At 40.1% G+C, this 13,512-nt stretch overlaps 2 protein-coding genes across 3 annotated transcripts; one reads left to right on the top strand and one right to left on the bottom strand.

Moving 5' to 3' along the window:
* The first annotated feature begins 3,140 nt into the window (after positions 1–3,140).
* Positions 3,141–7,221, top strand: ppp1r14ba (protein phosphatase 1, regulatory (inhibitor) subunit 14Ba). The gene is made up of 4 exons (XM_039005771.1): positions 3,141–3,625; positions 5,026–5,109; positions 5,315–5,347; positions 5,587–7,221. The coding sequence occupies exons 1-4, from the start codon at positions 3,431–3,433 to the stop codon at positions 5,671–5,673; spliced, it is 399 nt and encodes a 132-aa protein (XP_038861699.1). The 5' UTR covers positions 3,141–3,430; the 3' UTR covers positions 5,674–7,221.
* A 245-nt stretch (positions 7,222–7,466) lies between these two features.
* LOC120057233 (peptidyl-prolyl cis-trans isomerase FKBP2-like) lies at positions 7,467–12,467 on the bottom strand. 2 transcript variants are annotated; one of them, XM_039005770.1, is made up of 6 exons: positions 12,356–12,467; positions 8,968–9,125; positions 8,685–8,797; positions 8,427–8,473; positions 8,185–8,220; positions 7,467–8,060 (listed from the first exon to the last, which is right to left on the bottom strand). In XM_039005770.1, exons 2-6 carry the CDS (start codon positions 9,121–9,123, stop codon positions 7,999–8,001), a joined length of 414 nt encoding a protein of 137 aa, XP_038861698.1. In that variant the 5' UTR covers positions 9,124–9,125; positions 12,356–12,467; the 3' UTR covers positions 7,467–7,998. The 2 variants fall into 2 exon arrangements, with proteins under 2 accessions (XP_038861698.1, XP_038861697.1); XM_039005769.1 differs by lacking the exon at positions 12,356–12,467 and adding an exon at positions 9,310–9,346.
* Between the last annotated feature and the right edge of the window lie 1,045 nt (positions 12,468–13,512).

Raw genomic sequence — 13,512 nt, 5'->3', positions numbered from 1 at the left:
ATGGATATTGCAGTGGGGACATGAGTCTGTTTTGTTTAGTAAAAATAGCATGTACCTGCTACATATACAGTAATATCAAAATCAAGAGTAGAGTAATATACAGTAATACAGTAATATCAAAATCAAGATTACAGTAATATACAGTAATACAGTAATATCAAAATCAAGAGTACAGTAATATACAGTAATACAGTAATATCAAAATCAAGAGTACAGTAATATACTGTCATATCAAAATCAAGAGTACGGTAATATACAGTAATACAGTAATATCTAAATCAAGAGTACAGTAATATACAGTAATACAGTAATATCAAAATCAAGAGTACAGTAATATACAGTAATATCTGTCTGTTCCTCATCAACACAGATTATTCTTTTTCAAAAGTAGATGCAGAGCTTTTGAATGATCTTCAGAACCATGACAAATACATTATAATTTCCATATGAGCAAAAGTGTGATTTATTCTCTCTAACATCCCACAGAGAGAACATGGCAGAGTTTCAGAGGGTATAGATATAAATATATTAGAATTGATCAGAACTAACTTGGTTGTTTTGGACAATGAGTCACATGGTGAATCTTGTTAGTCATCATCATAGTGCCACCTCCAAGAGTGAGGATGAATCAGACACAGAGAAAACCAACCCAAATACATGGCTAAAGTAATCCCACTTGGTTAACCATGATACACAGCTATACTATGTTTCATCACTTGAGCCAATGTTTTCCATTTCAGTAATCATTTGAATATTGGTGAGTTGGTTGCCATAGAGCACACATCATTCAGCTAAGATGAGAATCAATGTCTAGTTCTCCCAAACGTCTGGTGCCTAAAACAAGTGGAAACGCCCTGCTAGAGTTCCCACATACTTTATGATCATCATACACTATATATACAAAAGTATGTGGACACCCCTTTAAATTTGTGGATGTGGCTATTTCAACCACACCCGTTGCTGACAGGTGTATTAAAATTGTGCACAAAGCCATGCAATCGCCATAGACAAACATTGGCAGTAGAATGGCCTTACTGAAGAGCTCAGTGACTTTCAACGTGGCACCGTCATTGGACTCTGGAGCAGTGGAAACACATTCTCTGGAGTGGTGAATTACGCTTCACCATCTGGCAGTCCGACGGATTAATCTGGGTTTGGCGGATGCCAGGAGAACGCTACCTGCCCCAAAACACAATGCCAACTGTAAAGTTTGGTGGAGGAGGAATAATGGTCTGGGGATGTTTTTCATCATTTGGGCTAGGCCCCTTAGTTCCAGTGAAGGGAAATCTTAACGCTACAGCATACAATGACATTCTAGACGATTCTGTACTTCCAACTTTGTGGCAACAGTTTGGGGAAGGCTCTTTCCTGTTTCAGCATGACAATACCCCCGTGCACAAAGCGAGCTCCATACAGAAATGGTTTGTCAAGATCGGTGTGGAAAAACTTGACTGGCCTGCTTAAAGCCCTGACCTCAACCCCAACAAACACTTTTGTGATGAATTGTAACACCAACTGCGAGGCCAACCTCACTAATGCTCTTGTGGCTGAATGGAAGCAAGTCCCCATAGCAAGATTGCAACATCTAGTGGAAAGCCTTTCCCATAAGAGTGAAGGCGGTTGTAGCAGCAAAGGGGGGACCAACTCCATATTAATGGCCATGATTTTGGAATGAGATGTTTGATGAGCAGGTGTCCACATACTTAGGTAATGTAGTGTCGCAGTAGCAGCCCTTGAACAGTAAGGCACCACAGCTCCTTACGCTTGTCAGATTGTTGGGAACGAAATGTATATTCTGCTTAGAGAGTAAATGTTTGTCTGGCTTTTTGGGACTTGAGAGAAAAGAGAAAAGCTAAAAGCCTGGTAGATTTACTCTCAATCCCCATCCACCCACTTAAGGAAGAGTTAATAGAGCCAAAGAAGTTAATTTTTAATTTTTACACTTTGCTACATTTTGCTGATTAACTTTTAAACAACTGAGCCACTCCTGTGAACACCTCATGTATTTTGTATAGGCTTTTTGTAGGACAGTGCAATCTTCACTTTACAAAGATTATTCACATTAAATGGGTAGGGAGGAGGAAGCTGTGCCCTAGAGGAGGGTTTCCCAAAATGCACTGGGTGCACGTGGGGGGTGGGGGGGACCCAGCCCTAGAGAACCATGCAGCTCTGGGATCACTGATACAAAAGGCCACTGAGCCAATGACACGCTGCATTAAGAGGAGGGATGAAGGGATTAGGCACACTCAAACTCTGAACACCCCCCCAGACTGCAATAAACAGATGGAATTTACAGGTTCTGCTCAGGCACATTCTCAGCTAGGATACTGTCTGTAGGCTCCACTGTCAAGCATGAGCCTGGCTGGAGAGAAGAGATGAAATCTTAAGGCTCAACACAGCAGGTGTGCCTGGGCCAAACTGTATCTCAGTAACCTTTCGACCATGTTATAGTGATATGGCATGATGACAGAGGACATGGCTTGGAACCACATTTCCAAATAAGTGTTTTAATCTTATCCAACACTACACAGTTGACCAAAGCCTATGCAGATGAGGTTTTGCTTCCCAGGAAGATAGGATTAATGGTTGCCGTCTGCCCTCTGGTGGTAAATCTGCTTTTTCCACAGTTAGCATTCTCATTTATAATGTATTGTCTTCTTTATAGATTTGACACTGGAATTGTGTTAATTATCCTGTAGTTTGTGTTTATATGCAAGTATCAAGGTATATCCAATGCATTACATTTGGATTTGTCGGCTATAGCCCTTTAAATCCAGTCTGAATGTTGCGATTATTATGTCTTAATTTCAGGAGGGAATTACAAACCACTGTTCAATTACAGGCCTATATGTCATTCGTATTGTGTGGATTATCCATAAAAAGGTGGGGTAAAGGTGCATAGTCATTGACATTTGGTACTTGGGATAGTCCAAAATAGAAATATGGGGTATGGGAGTCTGCAACAATGAATTATATAACAGTTATTAACATGTGTTTTATCTATACGAATTTTGTAGGATACACTGTACAATGAAATGCACAAAGTATTTAACTTGGTATGTAACGGCGTGTTAGAATGTACCAAGTGACAAGGCCTAATACCGGATTTGGACTGTACAACTACCTTGCCTACACGGGTATAGGACTGTACATTTGAAGGAGGGTGAATGCTCTGTATCCTCAAAATGCTTACTTATTTTTCACCAGCCAGTAATCTTTTGTCATCGATAATTGCAAATTAGTGTGAAGCATTTGCGTGAATATTCTAGCCTACGTTATTTTAATGAGTAGTTCAGTAATTGGTGAAATACAATGCAAATTCGGTCAGAGAGAACAATAGCGTCACCCGGTATTTAAACTGCTGATAAGAAAGACCAAATAACCCCATCTAAAATCGAACCATTCTTATCTAGACGGACATAGGAGGACTATGGCAACATTAACAAGCCAGGACTCAACCGCTCAAGCGCGGGTTTATTTCCAAACGCCTCCCGGTACCGAGGACACAGAAGTCGTCCAGAAGCAAGGGCGGGTAACCGTGAAATACGATAGAAAAGAGCTGAGGAAGCGACTCAATTTGGAGGAGTGGATAATTGAGCAGTTAACGGATTTATATGACTGTGAGGTAAGCAATGACACATTCTATGATTCATTGTGTACCACAGACTATTTCCCATGACAGATTTTTTTTGTACAATATTCAATGATCTCTACTTTGATTTGGGTTTATGTATGCTATAGAATTGCAGTAATATTAAAATCTAGGGCAATACAATAATATAACAAATATGAGTAGGAATTACAGACAAAATGTAGGGTGTGGCCACATCATTGAAATACTGTACTAAACAATTGAAGAAATTAGGTATCTGCCCAATTAGTGATGACAGAATGTGCTGTTCCAATAAAAGGTGTGCATCATTCATTAACAAGTAGGCCTTGGCACAGAGCACTATGGCCACCGCAGCTGCAAAGCTATTACAGTACAGCCTCTACACTGTAGGATTATGATACATGACCACTTTAATGTTACATAATGGTAATGCCTGGTTGTCTTTAACAAAGGAAATATACATGACTATGGATAGATATCCCACCCCACACCCTCTGCTGCTCCATGGAAATGCAGGAGGCACATACTGCGTGACATGTTTGTGATGTATTCAACCTTAGCAAGTATGACGTAATCAGTTTCATTTAAAGACCCCTGTAAACAACTGCTTTTTTGGCAACACCCCTCAGACCACTGGAGAGATATAGGTGTTTTGACATGGTTAACATGTGAACTATTCACATAAAAGGGTCGCAGTAGCACCTATGCATCAGATAAGTTAGTGGGAACAAAGTGGTCAACATTATATACTGAGTAGTAACATGGAGCACCTGCACATGACACATTAATGCTCTTGTAATGAAATTGACCATTACCTATGTCAAATGGTCCTCAAAGAGACCATCTGGGCAAGTAAAGAGCTAATTGGACTAATCATGACCCTGGCAGGAGCAGAGGGTGGCATATGGTGGGAGATATTGTAATGTATCAGCCTTTGATTTAGGCAACAGACTCTGGGCCTCAGGCTTGTGCCAGAGTATGGGATCTTGCAACTACTCCTTGACCTCGTGAATAGGCTCCTGGGCTGTAGATTATAGTTAGTTAAACATCAATACAATGAACTGGAAACCAGATTGTATTTCTATAGTGATGGCTTCTCCTACTGTCATGTTCAATTGAGTAGACAGCAAGGCAGTGGTCAGGAAGTCACTGCATTGTTTTCAGTACACACCACATAGGGGGATTCAGCACATCCTGTTGTGTTAAGCAGAGGGGGGAAGCCAGGGACATTGGGGACCTGTGGAGGATGGTCAGGGGGTGAGACTGTGGTGCAGAAATATTTAGTTTGATCCTAAGCCTGTCTGATCTATTCACCACTGTTTTTTCCTCCTGTCCCCTCCCTCTCTGTTGTTTTCTCAATTTTCTCTGCTTTTCTGTCTATCACCATCACTCTCTCCCTTTGCCTCTCGCAGGAGGAGGAGATTCCAGAGTTGGAGATTGACGTGGATGAGCTGTTGGATATGCCCACTGATGGAGACCGGGCCTCCAGGGTCAAGGTGACCATTAAACCTTAATCATTGTTGACTACACATCTGTTATTGTCCTTTTGTATTGAGGGATTGAATCCGAACTTGAGTCTGATCGCAATTCTCCCATTGATATCGTTACATGATTTACACAGAAGTTACCCATGTGGATCTGAAGTTAGGATCTGGCCTTGAATGAGGTTCATTTCCTCTTTCACTTCCTATTGTTTTGCAGGTTTTGCTGGTTGACTGTTACAAACCTACAGATGTAAGTTTGAAATTCTATCAGATTATTCTCTGCTACTGTTAAGCTTTTGTTTAAGCCCAGCATTGGGTCAACTGATCCACTGAAACAAAGCAATAACTGTCTGAAATCAACTTCCCATACATTGTTATGACCAAGTTTCTAGAAAAACGATGTAATACAGTAACGTGTGCAATACAGTAACATGCATAATAACAATTGTTCAGTGTCTCACAAAATGTTCCATTGTTCATTTACTGCAGGCCTTTGTCACGGCTCTCCTAGAGAAGGTTAAAGGTCTGCAGAAACTCAGCACTCCGCCCAAAAAGAATGAAAAATCTCCCCCGTAGCCTCAGAATGACCCCAACCTATTACAACTCAGTTCTACACAGGGACACCCAGCTAGAATCCCTCAGCACCTAGAATCCCTCGGAGTCGGCAGGGTTGATAGAGGGAAGAGGATCGACCAATCACTTACTGTCTCTTTCTTTGTTTAAACAACTTCTTGTCGATATATAATCATGTTATACATAAACAGTAGTAAGTGATGAGTGTTATAACATAATAAAGTATAGCATTGATAAACTGATTTGTTGACACGGAGGAAGAACATGCTAACGTTTAACTTGAGCTATACAAGTCACAAGCAGAGCATGACAAGTACACAAACCTAATGATAGCTTATAGTGAATCATAACAAGAGGCAACATTATACAGTCTAACAAATCTAACTTGTTGATTAGTTAACTTACATTACTATATGTATAATGACAGCTTGAAATAGTAAACTGTCACTAGTTGGTATTAGCTCGAGCCATGTCATTTTTACGATGCAATTTTAACTACGAGATTTATAGATCAAGCAAAGTGTTACCGAGAATGGTTTATGTGGGATACGGTAGTTAAGTCTGTGTAATGATTTCAAGCCGAGCACTCTCACCTGTCAAATTATTTTTTTGAGAGGTAGCATGAAGGACTTTTTAACATTTTACACTGGACTAATTGGAGTGATCATTATACTTTGTGTTATACGTTTGACATGAGCAAGTGTGGACAGTATTCAAATACAAACACCAGCATGCCACACATTAGTTCCTGTAATGACATCAGTAGCCTACAGGTTTTCATGGCGCAAATACTGTTATTTCATTTAAAGAGTAGTGCATGACTGACTCTATAAAACACAGGAAAACATTGACAAATAATGGTTAGGCTCCATTGAAATTCATTACATGAACTATCACAACAGTAAATGCTTCTGGGCCCTACCATAACATATGGTTCAACTGTTTCCCCCTCCATATCCTCCAGCCTGGTGCCTGAGACAGGGAGGGTTTGTTTCTCTCAGACCTGATCTGAGAGTGTAGAAAGGCCTTTGCTTTGTATAGCCTTTTATTTGTTTCTCAAACCAAATATACCTATATCATTAACCACTGCAAAAGGGATTGGAAACGCCTTCGAAGACAACAGTGATGATTGTATTGACTATTGTGGCTGAAGCGTTGTCTTTCGAGATGTATGACAGTTGGCCCTGGAGTGTAGCCATGTAGAATATTCTAGTTTCCATTGTATATGAGAAGGTTCCTTGATAGTCATATGGTATACAGGGTTGATTGACCTATCATAACCATACCTGACAAACATCATTCCTTATTCTTTTGGACCCCATTGTGATATTATGTTGGGCAGACTTTTAACTACCATATTCAGTGTACCACCTTGAAGACTGAATCAAACCACAAACTGAGTGTATCTGCTGGAAGTAGGGACTGTATTATCTGTGGTGTGTGTGTTCAAGATGTGATTGCAAGACTGTAGTCATGTAATGTAGCAATACTTACTGGAGCTGTTGGCCAATTTGTTACATTTTTATTAAAATTCAATGTTTTACCTACTCAGACTTTTGTGTGCACTTCAGATGTTACTGTGGGGGGGGGGGGGGGGGGGGCAGGTAGCCGAGCGGTTAAGAGCGTTGGGCCAGTAACCGAAAAGCCGTTGTTTCATCCACGAGCCGACTAAGTGAAAAATCTGTCGATGTAAAAGGCACTTAACCCTAATTGCTCCTGTAAGTCGCTCTGGAGAAGAGAGTCTGCTAAATGTAAAGGTACTGTAGCTAAATATCTTCCGGGGAAAAAAAGTCACACTTTAAAAATCCAAATCTTTAATCTTTAACTGAAACAAGACCATTGGTCAAGTCTTGTATACCAATGTAGTGACATTGGAAATCTGTTACAAATAATCCTTTCAATAGAGCCCAAAAACCTACTGAATAGTGCACCATCGCTTATCTTGTGCTACCATATAGCATGTGTGTTATATGACCTGTTCTCTCAGCATGACACGTACCCTGCAAGTTACACTTTTCAGGCTGGTAAATTACTCCAAAATGAGAATGATGATACATTTACGTCAAAGAGCAAGAGCTGGTCATGACATAACGTTCAGGAAAACATAACACAGGAATGAGGTAAGGGGCAACTTTGAATGCTGAACTAAAAATGATGACATTTTTAAGGCATTGGATTCACCAGGGGGTACCACAGTTACATATGATGTTAGTTATAGTTGAATAGTATGTATATTATGCAGGGTCTTCAATGGCTTATAGATGGTAGAGCACACTGACTTAAAACCAGCACTAACAGGCCGCTTATTTTGCTTGAAGTTAATGTTCACTATAAATCAGACCTCCTCTCGATGCTGAGCAGTTCAACTTCAAAAATGAGAGTGGCACCACCTGTTGGAGAGACGGGGTAGTTAAGAACAAAGAGTAGAAAGCGCTTCACAATAAAGACATGGTTACCTCAGAGACTGACTTGTAGAGAAAGCCGGTGGGAGATGTAGAGAAATATCTGAAATACCTGGGATCTTAGGAGGCGCTCCTCTGTCTCCATATCCTACAAAAGGAGTAATATAAATGGAGGTCAAAACAGTGGCTGGCAAAATGGACCTCAAGGCTTATAGGGCTTTTTATCTTTCATTATAATTGATTGGGTTTATATAATCTACGTGGATAATGCATGCTAGATTTAGTCATCAGTAGAGCATAGGAAAGATATAAGTAACCATTGGAACAGTGTGAAGTATCAGTGTGCAACCTCACCAAGCTCAGAGGGGATGACCAGTTTCCTCTTCTCTCCCTCACACATTCTAATGAGAGAAAGTGGGATTGGTGGATTAAGAACTTCACATGCAAGAGTCAAAGGTCAATTTGTTGTTACACCTTATATCCAAAAGCACATCATTCTATAGTTTTTACACTGTCTGCAAATGTAATACCTTCACAAGTCATCCAGTCACATGCATGAGCACACAAGTTCATAGGGGCAAAGAAAAAATTAAAATAAAAACAGGCACCAACCCGAGCAGGCCCTGGTCCCAGCCTTTGATGACTTGTCCGGTTCCCAGAGTAAAGGTGAAGGGCTGGTTCCTTGGAATGCTGCTGTCAAACTCTGTTCCATCCTCCAGCTTTCCCTGCAAACAAACACAGTTATTGTCTAAACACACTGTCATTTGTTCAAATGTGTCAATTTCTGGATCTCCATTATATTGAGATGACATTCATTGAATGAGCATTAAATGTAAATAGATATATTGCTTTTCATTCAATGTCTAAAAGGAGACGTATCCTCCTTATTACTCACAGTGTAGTGCATGTTCAGCACATCCCCTTTACGGGACTTGATGGGGCAGTTGTCAACTCTTTTCTTGATGCCAATTTGGAGCTTCTTTTTGTCGCCACCACGAACTGCCGGGGCCAAGGACAACAGAGTGACCACAAACAGCAGACACAGCCTCATATCTGGGGAACACGTGAAAGACTTAATGAACGACAAAAGTAAGCACAAATCTCATAGGTCGCGTTCCCCTAGCCTTGTTCGTAACATCCTGATCTCGTGAGCTTCCATTCTGTTTCGCTGTATCCGTGTAGCGAAACAAAATGTAAGCTTGCGACATCAGGATGGTTCATACGAGGCTAGCATTACCCTGGTCAGACCTTCCCTGCATCAACCAATGGTTGCGTGCCACGTCAAACTGTGCCGTCGGACATCAGACTGCTATAATGGTGCTTTCAAGACTGTGAACTTAGAGAAAAAATAAAACTAGGTTAAATCATGAGCCAGTGATCTTCTGCGCAGAAAGTCAGAGCTCTATAAAGATGCCAGAGTTTCCGTCATGGAACTGAGTTCAAAAGATTTTTCCCAGTCAAACTCGTTTTTCTTGAGTTACCACGGATGTCGGAGACTTCCAATTTCCTAGTTATTTTGAGCGAGGCGTAACATGTGGGTCACGTATGGAACGCCGTTTGGGTCTTTGCTTGTCAAAAAAAGATGCACGTCAAATAACACTATTTGATGCGTTAAATAAGCTTTTAATTTGACACGTCAAATAGCACAGTTCTGTTATATAATGTGTGTTCTGAATTTGCACGTGTAAGCCAAGCGCCACCACTGCTATCAGTAGCATTGTCAAAGCTGTACAAAAAAGTATGCAAACAAGCAAACACCGGCCACGAACAATGTGTTTACAATACCTCGTTGGTAATAAAGCTTTATTTGTTCGACCGCAACTTCTGGAGTAGCTAGTTTTAGCTTGATACCTAGCTAGCACCAATACAACCAGCCTGAAAACAATGACCAGTAAAAATGGCAGTCATTTTCATTATTCTTAGCAATGATTTAGGAATCATTGTGAGTAGGTATTAGCTAGGTAGCCACTTGTTTTTCGCCTATTGAAATTGAACTTCAGTTCATGAAAATAAATAGCCAGCCCGCTACTTAACCCTGTTGCCCATAGCTAACGTTCTTAGCAGCCATCTAGGTTTATCTGGCTAGTGACGCTCGACCGGACCGAGTTATGTGTTGTGAAGCTAGCCACAATAAGGATTAGGCACAATAGAGGAATTTGCGGTTGGGAAAAAAATATCTTGGGTATTGAGTAGACTGATACCCCATTTTATTGATCCCCAATACTTAGGTAAATCTGTACAGTGCAATATGAATGTCAATACACACAATAGGCTGACTGGGGAGGTGATTTCACACAGGCACGTGATAAGAGCTATAACGCTAAAATTTGCGTAAACTCTTCACAGTTGTGTTCTGTGTGTGTCACCAAGTAGACTGATACCCCATTTCATTGCTTCACATTCCAACCTTTGAAGGCAAACCGCCTTCAAAATAAAAGTACCTCTTTGAAAGTGATGCAGAAGGTTACAATTGGTGGAATCATGCCATATTTAGATAGATAATGTTAAACAAGGTTGGAATGTGAAGCAATGAAATGGGGTATCAGTCTACTTGGTGACACCCACAGAACACAACTGTGAAGAGTTTACGCAAATCTTAGCGTTATAGCTCTTATCACGTGACTGTGTGAAATCACCTCCCCAGTCAGCCTATTGTGTGTATTGACATTCATATTGCACTGTACAGATTTACCTAAGTATTGGGGATCAATAAAATGGGGTATCAGTCTACTCAATACCCAAGATATTTTTTCCCCAACGTCCTCCTCAGAGTTATCAGACTCCAAAACATCCACGCAGTATTGTTTTTCCTCTGGAATAGTGTTCAATACACATAGGTTGACAATAAATGTGGCTCAATTCACAGTTGTTTCAGAGTCCTGCAATGTTCTCTGGGTGTCACTGAGTAGACTGATACCGCGTGAAAGACTTAATGAACGACAAAAGTAATCACAAATCATTGATCAAATGTCATTGATCCACAATCCATAGGTAAGGCTGTACAGTGAAATAAGTATACCCCCAATGCAATTCTAAAGTATAATATATCCAGTGTGATTTCAACATATTTTTGTCAAATTAACAAATTGTCTTTTGTTGATTTTATATAACATTCCAACCTCGTTTAGCATGATCTATTCAATTATGGCATAATTCTACTATTTGTATTCATTTGCATCACTGTCAAGGACATTTTACTTTTATTTTGAAGACTACCCACAAAGTCCACTAGCGTGGCTAATCCTTATTGTGGCTATCTTAGATGGGTCTGACCACCATTAAACAAATAAGAACTGTCCTATAAATTAGGGTTATTTTAGATCATGACACCTAGCTATATAGTTAGCTAGCTAACTATAGCTACGTAAACAGATGTCGTTTTTCTATGTTTTTGGGGAAGAACATTGTTTGCGTCCATGAGCTAGCTAGCTTTTTTTTAATGACCAGCACTGTAGGTGCGCGAGACAACTTTGCCAGCATCATAGCTTACGTATCGATTAATCATTGTGACATGAAATACTAGTGATAGTGTAATCAATATGTAATAACTACATAAAAAAAAATATGAATAGGTTAAATTATTATGTGACATGCAGTCATATTCTGGTCCTAACACGTCACATAGTGTGATTTGACACGTCACAGTGTGATTTGACATGTATATTTTTTGACACGCAAAAGACCCAAACGGCGTTCCATAGTCGCGTCCCCTGCTCAGACGTTGTATGCATAGACCAATGGGTGCCTAACACCCAATCGACAGTGTCATCGACTGACATATTTCTATAATATGTGGTTCGTTGATACATACATATCCATGCGTTGTAAGATCTGGCAGGTGTTTCTAGACCTCCAACTTTACGAGAAGAAGATCACGTCATGATTTGACCGTTTTTTTTCTCTCGATACCCCTGTTGTCTTGAAAGTACCATAGGATTGTTACACTTCATCATCAATGGGCACATGCTTATAGCAATAATAAAATGTAAGCTTTTTGATAGGCCTATAACTCCAACAAGTTGGGCAAGTTGTATGACTTGTCATTATCAAAACACAAATTTTTTTAATACAGCTAACTATAGCCCACAATTGTGCCGAGCGTATAGATGAATTAGCTTAGTTAACAGAAGTTAGCAAGATAACTAGCTAACGTTATCGGTTGTGGCAATTGCTTTAGCTACCCTAATACATGTATTTATCCATGCGTTTCGCTCATAAATATTCGTAACCAATTTCAGATCAAAAAGCTAGTTACGTATCAGTAATGTCTCCAAGAAGCTTACCAGCGTTTTAACTGAATTACAAACAGAAGATAGTCGGTGTGCTTCAAAATTCTCGGAAGAGGAAATGGAGCGATTGAATGGAATGTCGCGATATGTCTACGCATTGATTTTCTCTCCTGCTATTGGTTCGTTCTCATAGAGCCTGCTGGCAGAGAAAATAGATTTTGAACGTTCCCCCAGGTGGTGCCAAAGTGGCGTTAAAGTTGGAATGGAAAGCAGACTGCTGCGTATATTGTATCGACAGTGTTTTAATAAAAACAGGAACCCAAAATTTGGAATTATCATTTCACACACACACTTCTCTCGTACACGCACACGCAAACACAAACACAAGCTATGTAGCTATGCAGGAATGTGTATGATCTAAAGCAGCATATTGATTGAAAGTCCTCCTGCACACTTTTCCCCTTAGAGATGAGCCCTCAGTTACACTGTAATTACTGCATTCGTTTCCAATAAGGTTTTCCATTAGGGTTCATATGACTCAGACGTGTGTGAGAGAAAGAGAGAGAAGAGAGCGAGAGATGAAAGGGACAGAGAGGTGAAGAAACCATTATAAAAGGTTGTCGTTGCCATGCATACCAAAGATATACAGCCTGCCTCATTCTCTCTTTCTACATTCTGACTCCATTCCTCCTCTTGTTACCAATGTACTGTCTTTGCGTTGGTCTCCCCCTCTCGCTTCTCAATGATTTCTTATGTCTATGATTACTTATTAGTAAATAAAGACATTAAGCTTCCTAAATGAACACTGAAAAATAACTGACTGATTAAACATATTTGATATACTGTATATGCATCTCCACACTGCCATTCTTAATGTGCAGCAGATTGCTTTCATTAAGAAAAGACAGTTTGTGGATAGCCTCACCGATACTTTAAATACAATTAGCCCTCTCCACCACCAAAACAAATACAGTCCTCCTCAACCCTAAGATATAATCAGAAAATTCATGTTTTGACTGTTGGGCTATTAGCATTATTCATATTGTTATGTATGTGGCCTCCTTTTTTGCATGAGAGCAGAGAACTGACATGAGAGACGAGCATTTAATAGACTTGGCTTCAGGCTTCCCCCGGGGGAATCCATTAAGTAACGTCTTAATTTCTAAATCAGAAGGATGAAAGGGGTAATATCCAGGAAACAGACATACCTC

Source organism: Salvelinus namaycush, chromosome 12 (genome assembly GCF_016432855.1).
Source record: "Salvelinus namaycush isolate Seneca chromosome 12, SaNama_1.0, whole genome shotgun sequence".
Taxonomy (NCBI): domain Eukaryota; kingdom Metazoa; phylum Chordata; class Actinopteri; order Salmoniformes; family Salmonidae; genus Salvelinus; species Salvelinus namaycush.
This window is presented reverse-complemented; position numbering and strand designations above follow the sequence as displayed.